Genomic DNA, 26188 nt, shown 5'->3' on the forward strand with positions numbered 1-26188 from the left:
TATATCTCCCATACATTGAATTCATCAACATTTCTCGCATGGACAGTGAAAAAGCAGTTGCTTCATGCAACATTTCAAGAGTTAATGCATTGATCTTTCAATCCACTCATCATATCCTTGGAAGAACCTCAGACAATTAGACCCATTCTCCAGCGGTGGGTCGCACATTTCATTACCACTGGTTTGCCGCGTGTGCACCCGCCCACTTTGCACACATGCGTGTGAGAAGCAGGCATGTGTGTGCCATCTGTATATGTGCCTGGACTTCTGCGCATGCACCCGGCCTCAAAAATGTGTCTAAATAGGACAGCATAGAGCCGGGGAAGGCGGGGAGGCCCACCCGCAATTTCCGCTACCGGTTCAGGCGAACTGATCCGAACTGGCTAATCCCACCTCTGCCATTCTCCAATCCTATGCAAATCTCTTCCTTGAAACCATTGTGGGAAGAGCCCCTCCCCCTCGTTGCAAATGAGAAAGTAATATATTGATTTGAGCCTGTAGTAATCTCAGTCCCCCTCTGCTCTTGGTCTCATTTCAATCACACCTTCTCAGAGAGGAACTTACCCAACTGGACCTCCAGAAGACTTGTCTGATTCTCCACTGGATACAACGGCTGAGGTGGTCTGTTGGTGACTAAAGCTAGAAGGGGAAAAAAAAGAATGGGGACAATTAAAAGAATAATCTGGTTCTGGAGACAATGAGTCTTCTGCAAAGGTTTGGATCTGCATACCTGGATAGTCACACCCATTTTTAAAAAATAACAGTTGGTAGGATTCTGCTAGCTTTGGAACTATATTGATAAAAACTCGCTTTTTATGAACCTGTAGCCCTTTAATATGGGGGAGAGTCAGGGTGACTGGATGGAGCTGAGCCTTTACTGGCCGGATGCCCTTCCTGACGCCACGCAGGGTTCACAGTAAATATTTTTTCTTTGGACTCTGAGAGAGAAACATCTGCCCCTGCATAGGATTGAACCCTCAAACTTCCAAATAGGAAGTGAGTGTCCTCACCACTAGGCCACCCTGCCACTCCTTAGGAATTATATCGATGATGGCACCAAAAGCAATAACCAGAATCCTATAATGCTAATTTATGCAAATGAATCCTCCATGCAGCTAACAATGAAGTAATAAAAATATGAGTGAGAAAGAGAGTGCCAAAAATGCCAAAGATGCCAAAGGCAACTGGACTTCCTGTTTTTTTTCCCTTTGAAAATATTTCACTTCTCATCCAAGAAGCATCTTCAGTTCAGAATTGTGAAGAAGGTTCTTGGATGTGAAGCAAAAGAGTTTCAAGGAGAAGAAGCAAGGAAGCCCAGTTGCCTTTTGGAAAAAGCACTTTTGGGACAACCATGACATGGATGATGAAAAATCTAAATAGATGAGTGGGAAAAAGAAAGAAAGAGAGAGAGAGAGAGAAAAGAGAAAGCAGAGAAACAGAAAGAAAAAGGAAGAGAAAGTGAGAGGGAAAGTAAAGAGAAAGATAGAGAAAGGAAAAGGAAGAGAGAAAGAGAATGAGAGAAAGAGAATGAGAGAAAGAAAAGAGAGAGAGATAGAGAAAGAAAAAGGAAGAGAGAGAAAGAAAGAGAGAAATGTTCTTCACTGCACCTTTGAAGCCTCTCATTGCTTATACACACCTTTTGATTCAAGCTATAAGGGGGATTCTATTTGGAAGAGAGGGGCAGCCTCACACGCCTCTTCCAAGCCTAAGATGGAACAATTGACCCCCATGAAACATGGGGGCCACCCATGCAATTAAATTACTTTTGGATTAGCTAGGAATAGAAAGTTGCTGGCAGGTGGAAAAAAAATAATCAATATTTTTCACTAATGCACTTGGAATGCCATTAAAGGAACAGGAAGGCCTGCCAATCATCACCTTATCTCCACCGAGAATTTTCCAAAGCGGCCTGGTGGATTTGTACACAAGTCTTAAAGTCTAATTCACTTAAATAGACACAGATGATGGAAAGTCTAGGGATCAATTGCAAAGGATTCGCCGGTGTGATTTAAAATCAGCCTTGATCAGGCAGAGAGCTCAGGGCAGGCAGAGAATGAACGCAGAGCAAAAAAAAAATGCTTCTCATTGGCGGAAAACGATTATTTTCAACAGTTTGCAGAGGGTAAACAAGAGACCTGATCTCCCCAGTCCAGGTCTAATGGAACCCTCCTCGAGACCCAGTGTTCTGGTCACCGGCCCCTCCAGAAGCCAAATCAGAGGAGGAGGAGGAGGAGGAGGAGGAGGAGGAGGAGGAGGAGGAGGAGGAGGAGGAGGAGGAGGCGGCATGGGAGTCCAGGGTCAGCATCAAGGCAACCTGAGAGCTCCGAGGGGGAAGAGGGAATGGAGCTGGCACAGAGAGAGAGACAGATGTCCGTCAGCCCTCAGATGGAGAGTCAACAGCCCCCAGGTCTGGAGATGGCTGATGAGGAAGAGGAGGAACAGCTGGGTCCAGTGCCTGATGCACGGATGCGCAGAAGGCAGAGGAGAGGAGAGCAGTGGAAATCTATGGGCTGATCCTTGGGACAGAAGAGCCACTGCAGCTAGCAAAGCCCCACCCTAGCTCTGGGGATCAAAAGCAGGGGGAGGAGATGGATAGATGTGGCAGAGAACTACTCATCTCCCTGACAGACAGACTTGTTAACCTGCGGAAAGAGAGAAACTTTTTGCCGGGGCTGTTGGCGCTCCTAATAAAGGAATCATTGCTTCAACTACAGAGGGCTTGTCATGCTTGGGGAGCTGGGTCAGAACACCCAGGTCCAATGGAGAAGCAAAGAACTGCTCCATATTTCCATCATTATCAAGACTTCGATGAGGATCGCTCAGTCTCTGGACCAGGCTAAAATGGAGTTGAGAACTTTGGATGTAGTTTGGCCTGAACTTTGGTTGCAGTTTGGCCTGTCTTTGGAAGCCCAAGCATTATTTTTATTTGCTCACAAGGCCATCAAGTGAAGTCATTCCCATGGTTTGAAAAATGGGGAAGCCGTAAGACCAGACACCAACTAAAGGGAGCCATTTTGATGTAGTTGGTTAAGAAGCTGGCCAGGAAACCAGGAGACGGTGAGTTCTAGTCCCATTTTAGGCATGAAAGCCGGCTGGGTGACTTTGGGCCAATCACCAGGAGACGGTGAATTTTCTATTTTCGCCTTATGCATGGAAGGCTGATTGGAAGATTTTGGGCCAATTACGCTCTCTCAGCCCAACCCATCTCACATGTTGTTGTTGTTGTTGTCGTTGTGCGGGGAAAAAGAAGGAGGGAAGGAGTATTACGTATATTTTCCACCTTGAGTTGACTTATAAAAAGTAATAATATATTTTAAAAAGTAATCTTGCGATTCTTGATGAATATATTTTATTGTCATTTTCTATTTATGTACACGGAGAGCATCTGCACCAAAGACAAATTCCTTGTGTGTCCAATCACACTTGGACAATAAAGAATTCTATTCTATTCTACTAATAAATGTGGGATAAAAATCTAATAAAACAAACGTACGCTGAAAACCGGGTATCCTTGCATCTCATTCCTAACTGTGCGCCAGAAAACTTCTACCAGTGAGAACCTTGCTACAATTCCCTTCTCCTTTGAAAGAACATTTGCCAAACAAATTATTTTTTTCCCCTTCTGAGGATAAGCAGCACATACATATTTTCATTTTGCTTTCGCCTATTTCCTTAATAAGAAAGCTAGACGGGAACGAATCACGCCTTTCCCCCCAACAGCAAAATTCATCTGCAGTTATCAGAATATCCGAGCGCGTTTGAGAAATTCAGAAGGCGGCAAATTCATAATAGATGTTTCGCCTTCCTGCTTGCAATAGGGAACCTTTCTCAGTTGACTGGAGAGAGAGAGATAAAACAGCCTGACAGGTAAATACAAATATGAAACCAAAGTAGAACACAGCCCTGAGAGTACATATTATCGAACGCTGTACATTCGGGACTTGAGCAAAGAAAAAAAATCTCCTTGCCACGTCTCTTCTCTTCTCTTTATCCTGATCTCTTCCAGGACTTTCAATTACAATTTTGATGATTGGAGAGAAAAAGGCTTTCAGGATTCAGGTGGTCGCCTCACCTGCCTTGAGATGGAAAGCTGATAACCCAAGGCTGAAATAATAGCTTCGAGAAACCGTTCTCTGTTAAAAGCTGAGGAGTTTCCAATACGATGGCCAGTAATGGAAAGAAGTGGATTTCTCATTCCCCCGCAAGAACTACGCAGAGTTTTGGATGTCCTCTGCTCTTGAGGAGGCCAGGTAAGGCCTGTAATAGTTGTAACTTCCAAGGGTCGGAAGGAACATCGATAGATGAAGAACTGTGTTTCTCCAATTCTTTCCATTAAGCACTTCAATTCTATAGCACGCCTAAGAATCCAAATGAGACCAGAGGCAGTCTGGTCGAGTGGTTAAGATGGCATTCTAGAAACTGGGAGACTGTGATTTCTAGTTCTACCTTAAGCATGAAAGCCGGCTGGGTGACTTTGGGCCAATCATCAGGAGACTGGGAGTTCTAGTCCTGCCTTAGGCATGAAAACCAGCTGGGAGGGAGGGAGGGAGAGAGGGAGGAAAATAGCATTTGACCCACCTCGGAAGGATGGAAGGCTGAGTCCACCTTCAGCTGGGATGGATAGATTGATGGATGGATAGAGAAGGGAAGGGGAGGGAGGGAGGGAGGGAAGAAGGGAGGGAGGGAGGGAGGGAGGGAGGAAGGAAAGACCGTGGTGGCACGGTGGTTAGAAAGCAGTATTGCAGGCTAATTCTGCTCACTGCTAGGAGTTTGATCCCGACTGGCTCAAGGTTGTCTCAGCCTTCCATCCTTCTGAGATGGGTAAAATGAGGACCCAGATTGTTGGGGGTAAGAGGCTTACTCTGCAAACTGTTTAGAGGTGGCTGTGAAGCAGTGTGAAGCAGTATATATGTCTAAATGCTATTGCTATTTCTATTCTCCTTCCAATTCTTCAATTCTTATTCAAGTATGGCAGAATGCAAAGGACTCGAAACCAGGCAGTGAAAAAGTTATCTTCTGAAATTCTCATTTTAATCACAAGTCTACAAGTGGCCAATGGGGGGAAAGGAATTAGAAGTGCAATGGGGGGGGGGGAATTGACGAAAAATACCTTTGTTGACAAAAATAGTGCACAAAAGTACATTAAGGGAAAATTGCAGAAACTGGGACCGCTAGACACATTTGCATATACCGTGTATATATATATATATATATAATTCAATGTGTGCAGAAATGAGATAAAAAATGAACTTATAAATAGAAAAAGGGGAAAGCCAAGAGCACCCAAATCAGAAATATTTAGAAAACAGAAGAAAACAGGCAAATGTGCCAAAACAGGAAATGAAGAGGAACCAAAATTAGGAGTTTCACTCAGTTAAAAATCACCTCCATCTCCCTCCACCCATTTTATTTTTGCAGATCAGGGAAAGAAAATTAAATTGCATTTCTATTACTGTTTTCATAATGATAATCAGTGAGAATATAACCTTTAATAATGAATAGACTTATAATAAATAGATTTTATAATAAATAACGAATCTATTGATAATATTCATCAGTGGGTACTTTACTATTGAAAGCTGAGTGTCATGGAAAGAATTTGGAATGAAGGTTTGTTTATTGTTTATATCCTTGTTTATTAGTTTTACAAACAACTTAAGATGAGAAACATATGCAGTACCCTTTGTACCCCACATCAACAACCCGGTGAGGTGAATTGGACTGAGAAAGAGGGACTGACCCAAGGTCACCCACTTGGCTTTCATGCTTAAAGCAGACGAAAACTCCCAGTCTCCTAATGATGGATCAAAAGTCACCCAGCCAGCTTTCATGCCTAAGGAAGGATTAGAACTCACCACTGTCTCTCAGTTTCTAGCCAGGTGCCCTAAGCATTAGACCAAACTACTTCCCTCACTGGATTGGATAAATTATGAGGACAGGGGATAGAACTTAGGGATAAAGAGGAGAGAGGAAAAACAGGAGGAAAATACAGCAACAGAGTTGGAAGGGACCTTGGAAGTCATCTAGTCCAACCCTCTGCTCACGCACTTGGTTCCATCATGGTCCAAAGAAATGACAATTTCCTTCCCGTAAGCAACAATTCCTGCAACATGGGCTAACAGAGAGATTCTATTCTCCTTGTTCAAGAGTTCACAAATATTTGGGCTGCAGAGCAGGTGACTTTGCATCTTTTGAGTTCCAGTCAGAACACACCAAAACTATTCCCAGACACGTCAATGGAGATTCTCCGTCATCCAGGTCATGGTTGTCCCAAAGCTGCTTTTTTGGACTTGCTTTGTTTTCCCTTGAAGATGTTTCACTTCTCATCCCAAGAAGCTTCTTCAGCAACTTTGGGAGATTCCCAGACATTATTTCACGGCTTGTAGCAAAATATATATGCTCGCTATTCAGCTGGAAAGGATATATTTGCAATGAAAACGTCTCAAGCACTTCACACATCTGGGGTTTTTTTTCTCCTTCACCCCAGAGGTTGAAGTTGTCTTCTGCTTGGAGAGTCATCCAAACAACTAACTCCATGGCCAACCACCCCGATGCCAGGTGGGCGCCAGTTCGCTTAACACTCAACACCCAAGTTTGCCATTTCGCATGAGTGATGGCCGTGATGGATCCCCAGTGAAGGCCTCTCTGGAGAATTTCTGGCGTGGAAGTTGCACTTTTTCCAGCTTGCATTCTGGAGGACCTTAGCTCAGCAGGAAGGTCTGTCTGGGAAAACATGTTGTTGGTTTTTTTCTGGAAAGACAGCTTGCTTGCCACAACTCGCTTGCCCTGAAAAATACACCCTCTGAAATGTGCTGGATGAGTACACACTCAGCTGAACAGCTTGACAAGTGGGCCCTGAAGATCCATTCTAGCAGGGATGTCCAACTTTGGCAACTTTTAAGACCTGTGGACTTCAACTCCCAGAGTTCCTCAGCCAGACATGCTGAAATTCTGAGAGTTGAAATCCGTAAGTCTTAAAGTCGCCAAGGTTGGACACCTCTGCATTAAAATATCAGCTAGGAACTGTGCATGCCCTGTACTTTCCACCCATGGCAATAGGCAAGAATTCCATTTGCCACTCCATCGGATACTCCATTTTCATATAGGAAGGCAGTCTTCGGCTTACAGCCATCCATTTAGTGACCATTTGAAGTTACAATGGCACTTAAAAAAGCAACCTATGTACTTATGACTGTTCCAGCATCCTCAGGGTCATGTGATCAAATCCAGGTGCTTGGCAACTGGCCTATATTTATGATCGTTGCACTGCCTTGGGGTCACACGGACATCATTTGTAACTTTCCCCTGCCTTCCGCAAAGTCAATCGGGGAAGCAGATTTGATACAGACAACAGAGTTAGAAGGGACCTTGTAGCTCATCTAGTCCAACCTCCCTCCAAAGCAGGAGACCCTACACCATTTCTGACAGATGGCAGTACAGACTCTTTTTGAAAGCCTCCAGTGATGAAGCTCCCACAACTTCTGAAGGCAACTTCTGTTCCATGGGTGGATTGTTCTCACTGTCAGGAAATTTCTCCTTATTTCCAAGTTGAATTTCTCCTTGGTCAGTTTCCATCCATTGTTCCTTCTCTGGCCTTCGGGTACTTTGGAGAATAGCTTGATCCCCCTCTCCTCACTGTGGCAGCCTCTCAAGTATTGAAAGGCTGCTATCCCATCTCTCCTGGTCCTTCTCTTCATAGACCAGCCATGCCCAGTTCCTCCAAACGTTCATAGTATGTTTTGGGCCTCCAGTTCCCTCATTATCCTGGTTGCTCTTCTCTGCACTCTTTCTAGAGTCTCAACATCTTTTTTTATAGTGTGGTGACCAACAATTGTTTGTTTAACAATGGCATATTTACCAATGGCATGATTCAATTAACAAACTGTTTAAGCATAATGAGACTTCGTTCATTGCTCATAAGCCCCCCAAAATCGAACCAAGATTAATATTAGCTACGCTGAGTGTGTCTTATTAATGTAGCTGCTTTGGCTTTAACTAAGCTGGTTAAGCACAATGAGATTTGGCTCCCTGCTCATGAAAATAGCCATGTTTCTTTCTCACATTCGTTGCCAGAGATGGTGTTTTCTTCAGCCATTCATCGGAATGACTCTGATGAAGAAAAAATGCTACTGAGAGACGAACAACGCTGAACATACAAGCTGACTAGAAGAACTCCATTTAAAAGCCAACAGTGTGTTAGTCAGCTTAAAGCGGTGCCATTGTGCATGAGAAATAAATATAAGTATATTGTAGCATTGTTGCATATTTGAGTGATCTGATAGCAATTTGGCATTCTGGAGATTGAGCTGCCTTCCCCGCAAGCAGCCCAGCAATATCAACCTGACAAAGTGATTACTCCGGCATCTGACATTTGATAGAGCCCAAATAAAGTCACTGTAACACAAGTCCTGTCAGAGGATAAATGTGTTCGGCTTTGAAAATAAACATCTCACACTCACTCCTTTCGTATAAAGTGCTTCGGCATTCAGCTGGGAGCAAGGGAGACCTCATTATCCCATGACAAAGTTCTCTTCCATTCGAAATTATTTATTCAAGGAGCAAATCCATCATTTGTTGGCAACAACTAGGGAACGGAACGGTTTCCGGCGATGGATTCACAGCTATGGCAAACATTGTTAACTTGGCATTACATTCCCGGGTGATGGTCTTTTGTCTTGCGGGGGGGGGGGGGGGGGCTTTTTGAACAACGATGCAAATAAATTTCACTGCAGCAAAATAGCCATAGCAATAGCACTTAGGCTTATATACTGCTTCACAGTGCTTTTACAGCCCTCTCTAAGGGGTTTACAGAGTCAGCATATTGCCCCCAACAATCTGGGTCCTCATTTGACCCACCTCGGAAGGACGGAAGGCTGAGTCAACCTTGAGCCTGGTGAGATTCGATCTGCCAAATGGCAGTCAGCCGGCAGTCAGCAGAAGTAGCCTGCAGTACTGCACTCTAACCATTGCGCCGCTGGGGCTCAAACCCTCCGTCTTTGGAGCAGACACCCTAACCCCTCGCTCTAGGCACCAGTAGTCCTCAGCCTAAAACCATTTGCAGTTGCAACGGTACTGAAAAAAATGACTTATGACTGGTGATCCTGGTGCTCACGACCATTGCAACTCCCAGCCACAGTCGTGTGATCAAAATTCGAAACATTGCCAACCGGCGTGGATTTACAATGTTTGCAGTGTTAGTTCTGAGTGAAGGAAACCACTTTCCATTTTATCCATTCCATGGAAAGAGGCTGAATGGATTTCCAGTTTTTTCTTAAATGCAAGCAGTATGGACACTGTGGCGCCTCATTGTGGCAGGTCATTGGAGGAGCAAGGTCCAAATGTAATATCGGACCTTACTCCACCCCGCTTTAATTTTCTCTTCCCTTTCCTGGCTTCTATCGCATTTTGCTGGGTGATGCATTTTTTTCTCCAAGGTCGTCTTTGAGGTTCTCAAAACCCTTATATGTTGGTAGAAGAGGATATTTGTAGCTTAGGGTTGAAATGAAGGATCCTCTCTGAGCTTGGTGGCTCTTTTGCAGATGTTTCATTACCCAACTAGGTAACATCATCAGTGCTATGGAGGAAGAGGAGCAGGAGAAGGACTGTGGGCTCCTTGGTGCTTGGAACGAACGGGGAGGGGGATTTTGCAGGAAACAATTCATTCACCCGGTCTGGAAAGTTCTGTTTGTGACTATAAGAGACTTTGTGGCAAGTTTTGCCATGCCCTGTGTTTGGAAACTGGTTTTATGGCAGCGCTCCAAATGAGATAAGGTTCGTGTTGATAAACATTCCTCTGAAAGACTGTTTGCTAAGCCTTGCTGACTGTGAATGAAAGGAATTCACTGGCGTGTAAATAAAAGAGGTTTTGCTGGGACCAAGACTTTGCTTCTTGCTTTCTAAGGAAGCCTGGGTCAGAATGCCTTGTTCCCTAAAGGATGGGACATGAACTGCAGAAAAGCAGCACTGTTAGGAGGTTCAGGGGTTCAGAATGGAGACCTTTTGCTCCAGCCCTGGATGTTTGCCACGGCTGAACTTCATTCAAGCAGCATTTATGCTCATCTGCAGTCCTTCCACGCCCTGAGGTTTATTAGCAGTACATCTGGATAAGCCCCACCGTAGCTCTGAAGCTGATCCTTCCACCGTTCCAGGTGCCTTCTGCAGGATCAGAAACACGGAGTTGAAATCCGATAAGCGATATCAGTTCTACACTGTATTTGTCTGTTATCTGCTCAGCTTAACCAACACGGCATGAAACCCACTTTCTAAACCCCATACAAAAGTCAGATGAATCACTCCCACTGGCACTTTAACAGACGTCTCACCAGGTTTAAGACTTCAGAGTAATTCTTCATACCCTTCAAACCATGGGAAGGCAAAGAAGAGGGGGAGAAAAACCCCCCAATTTGCAGCAAAACACTCTTCTCTTCCCTAAACACTCAGCAACTCAAAATTAAACAAGCTTCTTATGCAGGGGTAAGATTAACCCTTTGGAGAACGCAAGGCCTAGAGGAGAACGAAAAGGTGGCTGGTTTCTACAAATCCAACTGATTTCTGTACGTTCCAGTTCAGCCAGAAATAATAAATTAATAATAATAATAAATTTGAATTTATTAGCCGCTCCCTTTCCAGGCAGGACTAACGGGAGGGTGAAACGGTTCATCGAAATCATGGTCCATGCTGGCTGGGGAATTCTGGGAGTTGAAGTCCACAAAAGTTGGGAGAACTCTACTCAAAATGATAAATATGTGAATGTTCCTTTGGATGTCTGTGGAGATTCTCAGGCATCCAGGTCATGGTTTTCTCCTGAAGGCAACCAGGGTTGTCCCAAAGGCCGCAGCACGCCAGAAACCGGGTCGTGCAAACAAGTGAAGCCCCATCCGCAGGATGCCGGCAGAGGTGAGCTGATGCCCGTTTGGGCTGGTTTGGGCGAACCGGTAGTTCCAACCACTGTCTGGGCCTGCGCACCCACCCTGGCGCTAGCGGGTCCTATTTATCTCACTCGCTGGCTTTGTTCCCTGCCCACGAAGCTCAGCTGATTGCTGCGCCTCACCTCTCTACTCACTGCGGCTGCCTGAGAAGATTTGCTGTGTGTTTGGAGCCGCACAAAAGCAAGGAAGGCGCACGCACAAATATTTCCAGCGAACCAGTTGTTAAGGTATGTGCAGCCCACCTCTGGATGCAGGCCTCAGGCGAAAGCATGCCTCCTCCAGTCTGTAGAAAAAACTCTCTCCACGGAGCCAAAAGGTTGACGGCAGTGGTGCTACTCAGCTGCTGCCTCTATTTGGTTTGGGTGAACCGGTAGCGGTGGTGGCAGGAGGCTCCTCTCACCCACCCAGACATCATCACATCCTGTTGTTGATACTCTGCGCATGCGAGGAAGGGCCTGTGCATGTGCAGAGGTGATGCGTGTGGGCAAAGCGTGCACATACACACACTCATATTTGCGAACTGAAGCGAAAGTAAATTGATTTCATCCCTGGTTGAGGGCCATTGCGATAGGGCACAGCAGTCCTAAACAACCACTCCTTCGTGCGATCGCTCTGCGGAACATCTAATTCCCATGGCACAGTTTCACTTCTTGTCTTTTCTTATCTTTCCTATTCTCTTCTCCTATTGGTTCCCTATTGGTTCCTTTATCAATTGTGGTGAGTAACTTATGAATAACTACTACAACTATGATGTATGACCTACGACCTATTATTTGCTGCTTCTATGCACATTGCGAGCTTATGCACTGGAGACAAATTACTCGCATGTGTCCAATCACCCTTGGCCAATAAACAATTCTCTTCTGTCCTAAAATGTCACAAAGGCAGGAGAGGATTAAGTAAGTAAGAAAGGAAAACTCAGAGTGAAATATGCTTGTCAGATTCACCCACCTTGACGCCACATTAAGAGACGGGGACGGTGAATCTGTCAAGTTCAATTTTTCTTCTTGTGGTTATGTCACATTTGGTTTGCGGAACTTGTATACCTATTTTTTTAAAAAGAAAAAAAATCTGCTTGCGCTAAAATGTATACGCATGTGAGTTTACATTTCCCCCAGGATATTTACTGATCGATGGAGCGTCCCCTCCTCTGAGCTCAACCCCTGGATCCATTCTGGGTCATTAGTTCAATCCAATTAGAGATGAAATTGATTTGAAAATAAAAAGACTTCAGGGGCATCCAATCTGATTGACAATTTGATCTCAAACATCAATCTGGCTTTTGGAAATGGTGATTTGACTCGGAGTCAATCAAATTGCCTTTGAATTGATTCTCCATCCATAAAGCATCGGTACACAATTCTTCTATTTTATGCAAAAAAAAAAAAAAAAAAAAGAGCAGACTCGTGAAGATGATTCTTCATAAACCCACCTCCAAATTTCACAAGATAGCCGGTCAACGGTACAGAAATAGGGAGTCAGACAAAGAACAAAGTGCAAAGAGACAAGCGCACCACTTTGAAACAAATAAGTTTCAGCCCCCAAGGGGAAAACTTGAAAATGCAAAATTTCTAGAATTCGTATCCGGATGCAAACACATTTATCCTCCAATTGTGGCTTGTTCCACAAGCAATTCTGAAGAGCAGGGAGCAAATAATACAACATGCAATTTCCATTTCAGCTCGGGGCAAAAGGAGAGCACTGTAGTAGATCTTCCTTTCTTCTGTGTTGTATAATTTCTCCCAGTGTCAGAGCTACTGTAATCAAAGCAGCTGGCACACACGGTTTCTGCTTCCAAATTCAAGCCAAACGTGCAGTGCTACCTTGTCTGAGGTGGGATGCCCTTGCTAGGTTTCTCTCTCATTGCAAAAAGGCACCTGGTAATCCTCCCCTCCTAACCAGGCCAAACCATGTCTTTCATCCTCATCGCGACAAGCATCTGATCTAATTTAGGAAGGCTGACATGTCTGCTTTGCAAATCTAAAAGTACAGTCCCACTAGATGACTCATGGAGGGTTTCTTATGAGCCTTTGCCTTACCCGTTATACAGCTAAGGGCTATGCCGGCTCTTATCTGTCCATTCCCTAAGCAGCTCCTGTTTGCCTGGTCCCCCAAGATCATCCCGACAAACAATTAGAGAATGATGTTGCCATAACCCCTTCAAAAAGGGCAGGGGTGGGCTTAATTTTTTTTTAGCAAGGGGTTCTCTGCCTGATTGATGGGTGGGCATGGCCACAGTAGGAGCGGCCTAGTCAGCCTCCTGCACCACGGTGGGAGGGGGGCATTTTTGCCCTCCCTGCACTTTGGAGACTTTCCTCAAGCCTCCCACAGGGCAAAAATGCCTCTCAGGCTCCGGAAGCCCTCTGGAGGCGGGAAACAGGCCCGTTTCTGGCCTTCCCGAACTTCCGGTAGGCCCATTTTTCACACACCCCCAAAAAAACCCTCCGCGCGTGCCCTGCACTTACCTGCATCCAAGACAGGCCACGTGGGGGCTCCTGGGAAGGGTGGGGTGGGTGGGGCCAGCCAGGGGTGGGATTTGGGGGTTCTCCGAACTGCACAGAATCTTAGCTAGAGGTTCTCCCGAACCCCCCCCCCCCGAACCCCCAGCAGCCCAGCCCTGAAAAGGGGAGGCCGAGACTTCCTGAAGCAATTCTTGATGAAAACTAGCAAGCTCAGAGAGCACCAAGGACGCACCTCATTTCAACCCTGAGCTACAAATATTCTCCTTTATTGAATTATTTTAAATCAGGAAAAAAAATATCTTCCCTTAGACATACTGGTAGGGTTATGACCTTCAACCAGATATGGCAATGATGATGAAGATGATGATGAAGAAGATGCGATAAGACATTTAAAAAAAGCAACTCCTAATCAAAACTGCTTGGCCCCAACCTCCTGTGCCAAGAAAGGATGATCTGCAGGCCTTTCCCTGACATCTTTTTGTCATTCTTGCTTGGTCTGAAGACAGACAGAATCTATTTGTATAAATTGCAGTTCTACTTCTGAAGGATTGCAAAAATATATAGTGGTGAGTTTAAGTCTCAAACCATTAATATAGTTAAAATATTCCATCTGCGGGTTTTTTCCCTCCTTCACAGTGACTGGCTCCAAAGCTATCATCAATCAAAACTAAATTCACTAAATATACAATTTAAACAGAATAGGAAGAGAAATATGGTTCAGTATATCACCTGTCATCGCATCAAATGTCTCTATTTGTCAACAGAGGCAAGAACACAAGGCGTTCAAGGTCTCCAACACGCGTGATTCGTATCTGAATTTCTTCTCCCTTTAACCTCACCGGCCTTATTCTTCCCTAAACTAAGGGACTCACTGGAGAAGAGCCGAATGCTGGGAACGATTGAGGGCAATAGAAGAAGGGGACGACAGAGAAGGAGGTGGATGGATGGACTCACCGAACCAGTAGGCCAGAGGTGGGGCATTCAACAGGTTCTGACCAGTTCTGGAGAACCGGTAGCAGAAATTTTGAGTAGTTCGGAGAACCGGTAAATACCGTCTCTGACTGGCCCCGCCCCCATCTATTCTCTGCCTCTGGAGTCCCAGCTGATCGGGAGGAATGGGGGATTTTGCAGTATCCTTTACAGGTCCATCAACCTCAGTGGTATCCAAACATGCTGGCCCCCAGGGATCCTGGGAGTTGAAGTCCACAAGTCATAAAGGGGCCATAGTTCCCCAGCTCTCCACTATATAAAACGAGAGGAAACTCACTCGCTTCTAGCATAGATGATGTTACCTAGTTTGATTTTCAGGATTATATTATGCCACAATTTATCAGGGTAATGATTTAAGAACTGACTGGCTGCTAGGATGATGTAATGCTGGGAATGAGTCAGCAAGGTTTTTGGGCTGATATCACTTTAAGAGCCTGTAATAAGAAGAGGCCCTGTTGTGGCGTATCTCTTTTGCCATCTGTGCTTCCGTGCTGTAATTTGCTGATTGCTGTTTGTTTGAGGTCTGACTAAAGTACGTGTATGTATGTATTCTTTGTAAATAAAACCACTATTTAAATACAAACCTCTGCTTACTGTATTTGCTCCTGGGTTGTCTCACATAGTCACCCTGTGCAGACTCTGACACAACTACTAGCAAAGTAGTTGCCTAGTATGTAGTAGACACGGTCTAGCTTGCGAGGGAGCTGACTTTTTTCTGTTCCAATGGATGCCTTTCAAAAACCAATCCCCGTTCCTTCCACCATCTGGATCCTCTCTGCATCAAGACCTCCACTAGCTTCACGTGTTAAGGAAAAAAAGACTTAGCCATCAGATTTCTGCTTCTTCCATCTTCTGACAAAGGAGGCCGGATTATCTGGATCCCAGCGGTTAGATTAAAAGAGCCTCATTTAGCAAAGTCAGGGATGGAAGCAGCAAAGCCACAGGTTTGTAAAGCAACGCTGAATTTGCCAGGTGGAGGTTCACTGAGGCGTGTTTGGAGGGCGAGAACTTCCACTTCCCCAAACTGCACCAGATGGTTAAAAAAGAGGGGAGCGAGAGACAGAGAGAGAATGAGAGACACAGCGAATGAGAGGGAGACAATGAGAGAGAGAGAGAGAATGAGAGGGAGGGAGGGAGGGAGGGAGAGAGAGAATCAAGAACTTTTCCTAACATCGCGTCTCCATACCTGGACCAAACAAAGAGAGAGAGGGAGGGGGGAACATTCCCTCCCACTTCCCTGCCCCGGCGTTCATCGGCAAAGAGCCTGGGTCTTGAAGCATGAAACCCAATTGTCTTTGCTTGGATAGACATTGGAGAAATTAAATTTAACCAGACTGCACACTTGGTCTGCACGTTTGGGGTAATTCTCCCTCCACCCAGAGTGGGATCTGTTCTCTAGCGATGGGAAGGGCTGAATCTCTCGGCCTTTTGATGTTGCCCGAGAGGTGGCTGCAAGCATCCCTCCGAGTTTTCCGACCTCGTCAGCAGTTTGGTGACCATGTGGCTACAAACTGGGGTGGGTGGAGAATGAAAACTAAGAGGAGATTCAATGTCTTCGCCTCCCTCCAGACTCACTTATTGTAAAACGTGTCTTAATGTTGTAGACACTGTTCGATAAATTGGAAAGGCTATTGCATAAATAAATAAATATGAATAAATAAATATGAATAAATAAATAAATATGAATAAATAAATAAATATGAATAAATAAATAAATAAAAGCTATTAGAGTGGTGTGGTGGCCTAGAGAGGGAGCTCTCGCCTGACAATCAGGAGGCTGTGAGTTCGATCCTAGGTAGCAGCAGATATTTCTCTCTCTGGGCCCAATGAGAATGTATCTGCTGAACAAAACTCTGCATTGGCAACAGGAAGGGCATCGGGCCAGTAAACACTCTGCTAACTCCACTCAATTGCCCAGACTCCTCCCCGCAAGGGATGATGGGGTTGTTAAAAAAAGATAATAAATAAAGGCCATTGGGTAAATAAATAAATGTGAAAGGCTTTTGCATGCGTGTCATGGAACATGTGGGTGACCTTGGGGAATGAATGGAAGAAACAGAGAAGAGTGGCAGGAGCCCTCAGTGACTTAACAGAGGGAGATCGACTCAGAAAAGAAACAGAAGGAGCAGGAGGAAGAAAAAGATGGTGAAGTACAGATAGTCCTTGACTTACAAACAGTTCATTTAGTGATGGTTCAAAGTTACAACTGGAAAAAAGTGACTTGTGACCATTTTTCACAGGTGCCACTGCTGCAGCTTCCCCTGGTCACCTGATATGAATTCGGGACCTTTGGGAACTCATATGACCAAGCTCGGCAACTCTTATTTGTGACGGTTGCAGCGTCCCTGGGGATCCTGGGATCCCATTCAGCGACCTTCTGACCAGCAAAGCCAACGGGGCGATCCAGATTCACTCCACAACTGTGTCAATAACCCCACAACTGCAGTGGTTCAAACTTAGGAAACGCAGCAAGAAAATAGGAAAGTGGGGCAAAGCTCCCTCCCCCACTGCCTCGCTTAGCAACATGCATTTTGGGCTCAGTTGCAGTCGCAAGTCGAGGTCTTCCTGCTAAAAGCAATTTAAAGACAAAATAGAAGCAGCCAGCATGACTTCTTTTTTTAAAAAAAAGCAAATCATCATCATCATCTTCATCATCATGACAGAGAGTCTTTTGGAGAAAATATTTCAATCCACTGAAAGGGCTCCATTATCCTAAAGCGCATATGGGATGCAACCCCCCCCCCCCCAAATAACCCCCAGGTCCCAGAAGACATCAGGCCAGTTGGGTGGAAAGAGAGCACCACAGCCGGTCTCTCCTGCCTTCCTCCATGCCACCATCCCTCGCCAGAGGCAGCCAAAAGGACACTGTCCGTTCTTGGCAACCATCGGAGCCTATTATGGAGGATGGATGCCAGTTCCAAGTGCATTTGGTGACCATACATTTTCAAATTAACCTTTGTTGTTGTTGTTGTTTTTGGTTATCACTGTAAATCGCAAAGGAAACAAAATAAATGCCATTTTGCAGCCGAGACTGCTGACACAGCCTCACCCGTTTCTGCAATGGACTTGGTGAACTTTGCTGAAACTGTTGCTGGATCTGGGTGTGTCTAGCTTAAGAGAAAGAAGGACCAGGGGAGACATGATAGCAGTCTTCCAATATCTCAGGGGCTGCCACAAAGAAGAGGGGGTCAAGCTATTCTCCAGGGCACCTGAGGGTAGAACAAGAAGCAATGGGTGGAAACTAATCAAGGAGAGAAGCAACCTAGAACCGAGGAGAAATTTCCTGATAGTGAGAACAATTCATCAGTGAAACAACTTGACTCCAGAAGTTGTGAATGTTCTAACACTGGATGTTTTAAGAACATGTTGCTGGGAGAAAGTTGGCAAGAAGGTGACAAGCAACAGGGAGAAAGCAGAAGTATTTAACTCATTTTTTGCATCTGTCTTTACACAAAGGGATAAAACGGTCCAACCTATCAAAAACAGCACCACAAAAGTCAGATTAGGAACAAAAGTTGAAATAGGGAAGAAAATGGTAAGTGATCACCTGTCACCCTAGATGAGTTCAAATCACCAGGACCGGATGGATTACACCCCAGGGTTCTACCAGAGGACTGGAAAAGAGCTGATATGGTTTCCATCTACAAAAAAGGGAAAAAAAATAGATCCAGGAAACTACAGACCTATCAGCCTGACCTCAATACCAGGAAACATTCTGGAAAAGATAATCAAGCAATGAATTAGCGAACACCTAGAAGCAAACAAAGTAATAGCCAAAAGCCAACATAGGTTTGTCAAAAACAGATCATGTCAGACTAATCTTATTGTATTCTTTGACAAAGTGACAAAATTAGTGGACCAGAGGAATGCCGTCGATATAGTTTACTTGGAGGCATTTGACAAGGTAGACCATTACCTACTACTAGATAAAGTAGAATGTAGGTTAGACATCACCACCAGATGGATTCGTAACTGGCTGACCAACCTCACTCAACATATAGTCCTCAATGGAACTGCATCTACATGGAGGGAGGTATGCAGCGGAGTACCCCAAGACTCTGTTTTAGGCCCAGTACTCTTCAACATCTTCATCAATGATTTGGATGAGGGAATAAATGGGGAACTCATCAAATTTGCAGATGACACCAAGCTGGCAGGAATAGCCAACACTCCAGAAGACAGGCTTAAGATACAGAAGGATCTTAACAAACTTGAACATTGGGCACTATCTAATAAAATGAAATTCAATGGTGAAAAGAGTAAGATTCTACATTTAGGCAAGAAAAACGAAATGCACAGGTACAGTATAGGTGGTACCTTGCTCAACAGTAGTAACTTTGAGTGGGATCTTGGAGTCCTAGTGGACAACCATTTAAATATGAGCCAGCAGTGTGCAGCAGCTGCCAAAAAAGCCAACACAGTTCTAGGCTGCATAAACAGAATCAAGATCATGTGAAGTGTTAATACCACTTTATAATGCCTTGGTAAGGCCACACTTAGAATATGGCATTCAGTTTTGGTCACCACGATGTAGAAAAGATGTGGAGACTCTGGAAAGAGTGCAGAGAAGAGCAACAAAGAGGATTAGGGGACTGGTTGCAGGAACTGGGTATGTTTAGCTTAAGAGTGTAGAGCAAGAAGCAATGGGTGGAAACTAATCAAGGAGAGAAGCAACTTAGAACTGAGGAGAAATTTCCTGACAGTGAGAACAATTAATCAGTGGAACAGAAGTTGCCTCCAGGAGTTGTGAATGCCCAAACACTGGAAGTCTTTAAGAAGATGCTGGAGAGTCATTTGTCTGAAACGGTGTAGGGTTTCCTGCCTAGGCAGGAGGGGGTTGGACTAGAAGACTAGAAGGGTTTAGATTCTCCTTTAGGCTAGAAAGAAGCATGAAAATGGGGATAATCATGGTACTCTTTGCTCTCGTATTTTGAGGGCTGCTCCCTCAAGGACGATGCAGGGATAAGGGCCCCCACAGCCCCAAATCAGAAAGGAACATTCAAAGGAATGCTTTGTTTTTTCTGAGGGAACCCAAAGAGTCGTGTTTGTTGGGGGGGGGGGGAAACAACTCCAGCTACCACTAACCAAGATAAAAGAAAGGGATGAGAGCGAAATGTGAAGCACGGAGTACAGGGTTGGACTCATTAAATAGGTTTTTTTTTCCCTTAGGCCTGATCCACTGCAAGAGGAGAGAGAGGCGATTTTGTTTCCCTTTTATTTGCATGTCCTTCACTTTCTCTTTATTAACCTTTTTTTTAACATCACAAGTCCTTTCCACTCTCTTTATGGAAAACAGATGCTTTTCTTTCTTTCTTTCTTTCTTTCTTTCTTTCTTTCTTTCTTTCTTTCTTTCTTTCTTTCTTTCTTTCTTTCTCTCTCTCTCTTTCTTTCTTCTCCCTCCTCTTCTTCCCTCTCCCTCCCTCCTTCCCTTTCTTTCTTCCCATCCCTTCCCCCTCTTTCCCTTCCTCATTTTCCTATCCTTCCTTTCCTTCTTCCCTTCCCTTCCAACCCTCCCTTCCTTCCTTTCTTCCTCCTCCCTCCCTCCCTTTCTTTCTTCTCCTTCCCTCCCCCCCCCTTCCTCCTTCCTTCCCTTTCTTTCTTCTCCTCCCTTCCCTCCCTTCCGTCTCTTTCCCTTCCTCATTTCCCTAACCTTCCTTTTCTTCTTCCCTTCCCTTCCAACCCTTCCTTCCTTCCTCCTCCCTCCCCTTCCTTCTTCCTTCCCTTTCTTTCTTCCCCTTCCTTCCCTCTTTCCCTTCCTCATTTCCCTATCCTTCCTTTCCTTCTTACCCTCCCTCCCTATATTATTATGGCTTGCTGGATCCAGAGGTCCTGTGGCTCAAACCTCCTGCCCCTTGCCCCCTCCCCTCCCATTTCAATGGCCTACAAAACTTGGTGTTTACTCACTTATTTTTAAATTGTTCTCATTCGTCTTGCCTTGTGTCTTTTTCCTACAACCTTTACCAGGAGGCGGATGGCTAAATTCAGCACGGCAGCCGCCGTCCATCTATCTGTACTACAGGTAGCTGTCGAAGTTAACACTCCTTAAAACATGCTTTAGGGCATTCCGGCAAATGTGCCACATATTTTCTCCCTATCGTAGTTGCGATGACTTTTAACACTTTTTCCAATGTGATGCTTAGGAAAGGAGTGATTATGAAAGGCCTTTTCCTTCTGCAGACTGGATAACATCTTTATCTTTTTTGGCCCAATACGGAGCAAAGCCTATTTGCAAAATCTGACCTAACATCTCCAAAGCAAATTGTTTATCAGAATTAGACATCGGGGAGCAAGTGGCGTTTTTGTTTTTGTCCTTAGCCAAATCCGACAGGCATTTGTGGTAAGAAGAACTTAATCCTGATGTTGGTGAAAAAGCTGGTTTATAACAGGTTGGTGGAAAGTAAAATCCAATTTGCGGATCAGAAAATATAGGTTTTGTTCTTTTTAAAAGATTTCATTTCCTGATTCATCTATTCTCTTCTGTTTGGACAGGCACCTGCTTCAGTCTGCGGTGGTTTCAGCTTTGCCCAAATAGCAATAGCAACGGCACTTAGACTTATATACCACTTCCCAGTGCTTTACAGCCTTCTCTAAGTGGTTTACAGAGTCAGCCTCTTTCCCCCAACAATCTGGGTCCTCAGTTGACCCACCTCGGAAGGACCCACCTCGGAAGGCTGAGTCAACCTGGAGCCTGGTAAGATTTGAACCGCCAAACTGCAGGCAGCCGGCAGGCAGCAGAAGTAGCCTGCAGTACCGCACTCTAACCACTGTGCCACCGTGGCTCATAGTTGAAATATTTCACTGAACTGTGGCGAATGTCCCTGTAGAACTGGCAACCCAGAACAAGATATGTTGGGGTTTCTGTGGTACCACATAAATATCATAGAGGCAGTATCAGCTTTCATAGGGGACCTTCCTTGATTTTCCTTCCTGGACACAAACACATTAAACGGAGCTAAATATAAGTCTCCTAAATTGGAATTCAGGAACTGTGATATGATATCAATATGTGGGGTATTTGGTTATTTTCTTGCAAACATTTCATTACCCAACTAGATAATATCATTAGTGCTACAAGGGAATGGGATTTGCCCTATATTTTTTTACTAGTGGCTGGAACCAGCAAGAACATTTCCACCAACATGGAAGGGCAAGCTGCTTGTATATAAACAGAGAGAAAACCCCACTCCTTTCTAGCACTGATGATGTTACCTAGTTGGATAATGAAACGTGTGCAAGAAAAAAACCCAAGCTAAGAGAGCACAAAGGACCCCATACTCCTCCTCCTCCTCCTCCTCGCCACAAACCATACTCACTTCTAGCACTGATGATGTTACCTTGATGGGTAATGAAATGTCTACAAGAAAACACCCAAACTCAGACAGCAGCAAGGACACCTCATTTCAACCCTGAGCTGTAAATATTCTCTTTATCGATATAAATATGAGGCTAGCTTAGGGACTAACATTTGGTCATTACGGGAGAATGCAGCAATTTCTGTTTAGTCTTCTGTATCTAAGATCCTTAGTATTGATCTGACTCTGAGGTTAAGAGTTATTCAGCACCTGTCATCTCAATTTTAGGAATGGTGCTTCTGTCTAACGTGACCAGAACTCATCACCAGAACCATTTTTAGAATCCATTAATTGCACAATTTATAAGGGATGCGGTGGTTTAGTGGCTAAGACAGTGAGCTTGTCAATCAGAAGGTCAGCAGTTCAGTGGTTCGAATCCCTAGCACCGCATAATGGACTGAGGTCACGTGACTTGTCCCAGCTTCTGCCAACCTAGCAGTTCGAAAGCACATTAAAAATGTAAGTAGGAAAACAGGGACCACCTTTGGTGGGAAGGGAACAGTGTTCCGTGTATCTTCGGCATTTAGTCATGCCGGCCACATGACCATGGAGACGTCTCTGAACAGCGCTGGCACTTCGGCTTTGAAATGGAGATGAGCACCGCCCCCTAGAGTCAGGAACGACTAGCACGTATGTGCGAGGGGAACCTTTACCTTTACCTTTAATTACACAATTTAATGATGTGCAGGCTACATCAACTTCACTTAGCAAGAGAAGGCACTTAAAGACAAACTCACCAAATTACTTTTTTTCTGCGGTATAATTCAGGGCAAGCAAACTCTCCCTAGAAATTGCCCCCCCCCCAATTTAATAACTAGACATCAAATCCACAGGCAAAAGAAGAGATGATTAATGGCTCAGCCATCTTGAGTGGGACACAGTATACATTCCACGTGTTTTGCGTAAAACCATCCATTTCCATGAACTTTTCCATAAATCAAGATCATTCGCAAGAACAGCATATTGATAGTAGCTCCATAAAGCAAGCTTCCTCGCTGAATCTGGAATCGAAATACGGTTAACATAAAGATAAGTTACTAATTTTAATGGAAACCGAAGCTGGGCAGGCAGGTATTCCTGAAGCGTGGTAGCCCAAAATGTCATTTGCTAGCTTAGAGGAAGTGCTAGTCAGGAAAATTATATTGTTGGATATCGTCGATAAGCAGAGCATGGAAATATTGTTATTAAAGAGGGGGTTTCTGGTTAACAAGGATACTATTATTAAAGAGTGCAGAGAAGAGAAAGAAAGAAAGATGATTAGGGGACTGGAGGCTAAAAAGTGGTGTAGGATTTCCTGCCTAAGCAGCGGGTTGGACTAGAAGTCCTCTAAGGTCCCTTCCCTTCCAACAATTCAATTCCATTCTATTCTAGGACAAGAAGCAACAGATAGAAACTAATCGAGGAGAGAAGCAACCTAGAACTAAGGAGGAATTTCCTGACAGTGACAACAATTAACCAGTGGAACAACTGGCCTCCAGAGGTTGTGGGTGCTCCAAGATTGGAAGTTTCTAAGAAGAGATACCACTGGCCACTCGTCCAGAATAATCCTATAGGGTCTCCTGCCTGTGCAGGGTTGAACTAAAACATCTCCAAGGTCCCTTCCAACTCTGTTATGCTGATATTCTGTTAAATTCCTCCCGTACTTAAAATGGCCTGGTGTGTAAGGAAGCTATGGAATGAAAAGTAGGGTGCAGTCACAATCAGGGGTGTCTGCAGATATGAGGAAGTAGTCTGGAGTTGCAGAGGGAGGGGCTCTTCCTCAGAGGGCAAAGTGACAGTGGAGCTTGGAATGCCCGCTGCTCAGGAAGAGGGTAAGCTCGGATCCACCCTAGCAGTTCATCTATATAGTTATGCAGGTAATTGCTTTAGTCTGGCGAGATTCTGTCTGTAGGCGAGCAACAATAGAAGAAAAACTACTCAGAAGTAACTCCACATGTCGTTCTGGGTTCTTTGAGCCTGACAGCAGGGTCCGATCAAAAAGTCAAGTCTACAACAGTGTGAGCGAAGTGTGCATAAATGTTCAGAGTATTTGAATGTCCAGAAAAAGACATTGTTGGGTTGCTGAATAAGCAAGCTATGCCTGACATATGAGAGGCCAAGGCTGAATGGGAATCCAGAAATTCAGAATCCAGAAACACTCACATTCATGATGTTAGCTAGTAGGGTCATGAAACATCTGCAAGAAAACCACTGTTCGGAGAACACCAGGATCCCATAGTCCTCCTCCTCCTCCTCCTCCTCCTCCTCCTCCTCCTCCTCCTCCTCCTCCTCCTCCTCCTCCTCCTCCTCCTCCTCCTCCTCCTCCTCCTCCTCCTCCTCCTCCTCCTCCCCACAACACCCCACTTTCTTCTAGCACTGATGATGTTACCTAGTTCGGTCACGAAACGTCTGCAAGAAAACCACCAAGCTCAGAGAGCATCAAGGAGTCCATAGGTCAACCCTGAGCTACCAACATTCTCTCCTATTGGTAAGTTCTGCGACTCACTAAACAGAAGTAAATCAGCAACCCAGAACCAGAAACTGGGATTAGCACTGGGATCAGTTACCAGCTTCATTGTGACTTGTCTAATTTTTATTTAACATGTTATGTGACCCCAGCCTCACTGGCTTGTCTAATAAACCACAGCTAAGCATGGCTTAGCACAATGTGAAACCAGACGATATCTTTTATTGGTTTTCACATTGAGGGAAGCTTTTCCTGTCCAAATGAAATCTCCACGCAGAGAAAAAAAAGAAAAGATCAAAATGACCAAGAAATAAGTAAAACTCAGCTAGAAATATTATCCCAGGGAGTTGGCTAACCACCTTAAATGACAAAGGATCCAAGAGGGATGTTAAAGCAGCTAAATCCATTTATTTTCCAGATAGGGGTAAACGCACCACATCTTCTTTATTAGCTGATATATATGTTATATTAACACATCATAAATTGATTTAATCTGTGACTCTAATGTATTCCAAATCCATTAATGGAGAGAATGTGGGAGAAACATGTGCTGGAACAAATTCTGCCAAAACAGAGTAAGTGAGACAAAAACCACCCAGCTCAACAGATTTTTGTAACTAAGGTTGCTATCTAATTTCTTGGAACAGAGATAATACATTATATTCATTATTTTTAGATATTATAAACACCAGATGTTCTGGTGGGAATGTATGTGTATGCATCCATGCTCGGGAGGGGAAAAAAAGGGGGATATTGTGTTTAGGCAACTGTTTTGAAACGTCGCTGATCATTCTTAATCATATCTTAAGGGTTGGGAGGAGAAAAACGTATTTACCAGCCTTGTTTTATTGGACATGATTGGATTTAATCCTGGGTGAACGTTATTGTTTTCACTCTAATTTGGTCTTGCAGAGACATGATGTAACCAGAACTAATTGGCTTCGCTTTAACGTTATCCTCTTCCTGCCTTAACCATCAGAGGTGGGGTTCAGACAGTTCGGACCGGTTCAGACGAACCGGTAGCAGAGATCGTAGGTGGGAGGCTCTATGCCGTCCTATTTGGTCCATGTTTTTGAGGAGGCCAGGCGCATGTGCGGAAGGTGCGCGAGCAAAGCACATGCACAGAAGGCCGGGCACATGTGCGGATAGAGCATGCACAAAGCGAGAGTGCACGCATGGGGCTAAACGGTGGTAAAAATAAGTGGAACCCACCGCTGTGTGTTAATTCTAGATTAGACAAGATGTCTATAGGTTGAGTCGTGGCCACTGGACCAAATGTTGCTAATCCGAGACTTTTCGTTGCTCAAAGTTTGGACCGGTTGCCACGATTCAACCTACTGACACCTTTGGCTCAGATGATCGAGTCTTCGATGACATGTTTCAAGCCATTTTGGGTAGAAATGTGTGAGTTATACCAACCTGTGGAAAAATGTTTTTTTTTTAACTGTGGAGGCACAATAACATTTCAGAGTTCTAACCTCCAAATTATAGCAGTATTTGCAACTTTCCAAACTCTTATGATATTAAAAAATGTACACGAGCAACAAATATGTAGCAGGCCACCCTGAACCACCCTACGGGCATCAGAGGGATGAGTCTGAGAGTATCGCTGCTCGGCAGACCCGATTTATGTATGCTGTTTTGCTAATGGGAATAAAGGCATTATCTCAACTATGGAGGATAAAGCTCATAACACAGTACTGTGCAGCTTATACTTTTACGAATATTTCGCTATCAACTTACCTTGTAAGTTCCTTAAAACCGCATCAACAAGCTAAAACATTTTGGATTTTTAAAAAAATGATCTTATTTTCCAATTATACATATCTGGTTATTCCTTTTTCGTGTGGGCAGCAAATTGCTTTCACACTTTAAATAGATGCCTCTATCTTCCCAAGTTCAAAGTAACACCGTTTTCTTTAAAAAAACATGTTATGCAAATTTGTCAGTGTGCCCAGTGTGACCACTATTTTGAGACAACCCAGGAGCAAAATACAATACACAGAGGTT

At 44.4% G+C, this 26188-nt stretch overlaps 1 protein-coding gene across 3 annotated transcripts in view; it reads right to left on the minus strand.

Moving 5' to 3' along the window:
• The window catches only part of IL1RAPL2 (interleukin 1 receptor accessory protein like 2), a 311959-nt gene that overhangs the window by 75240 nt on the left and 210531 nt on the right, over positions 1-26188 (minus strand). For all 3 annotated transcript variants that reach the window (XM_081963804.1, XM_081963805.1, XM_081963806.1), the window contains one exon: positions 565-639. In XM_081963804.1, the coding sequence (XP_081819930.1) occupies positions 565-639 (75 nt within the window). The remainder of the gene's footprint in view (positions 1-564; positions 640-26188) is intronic.

The sequence above is a fragment of the Natrix helvetica genome (genome assembly GCF_964273705.1).
Source record: "Natrix helvetica genome assembly, chromosome: 11".
NCBI classification, from domain to species: Eukaryota; Metazoa; Chordata; class Lepidosauria; order Squamata; family Natricidae; genus Natrix; species Natrix helvetica.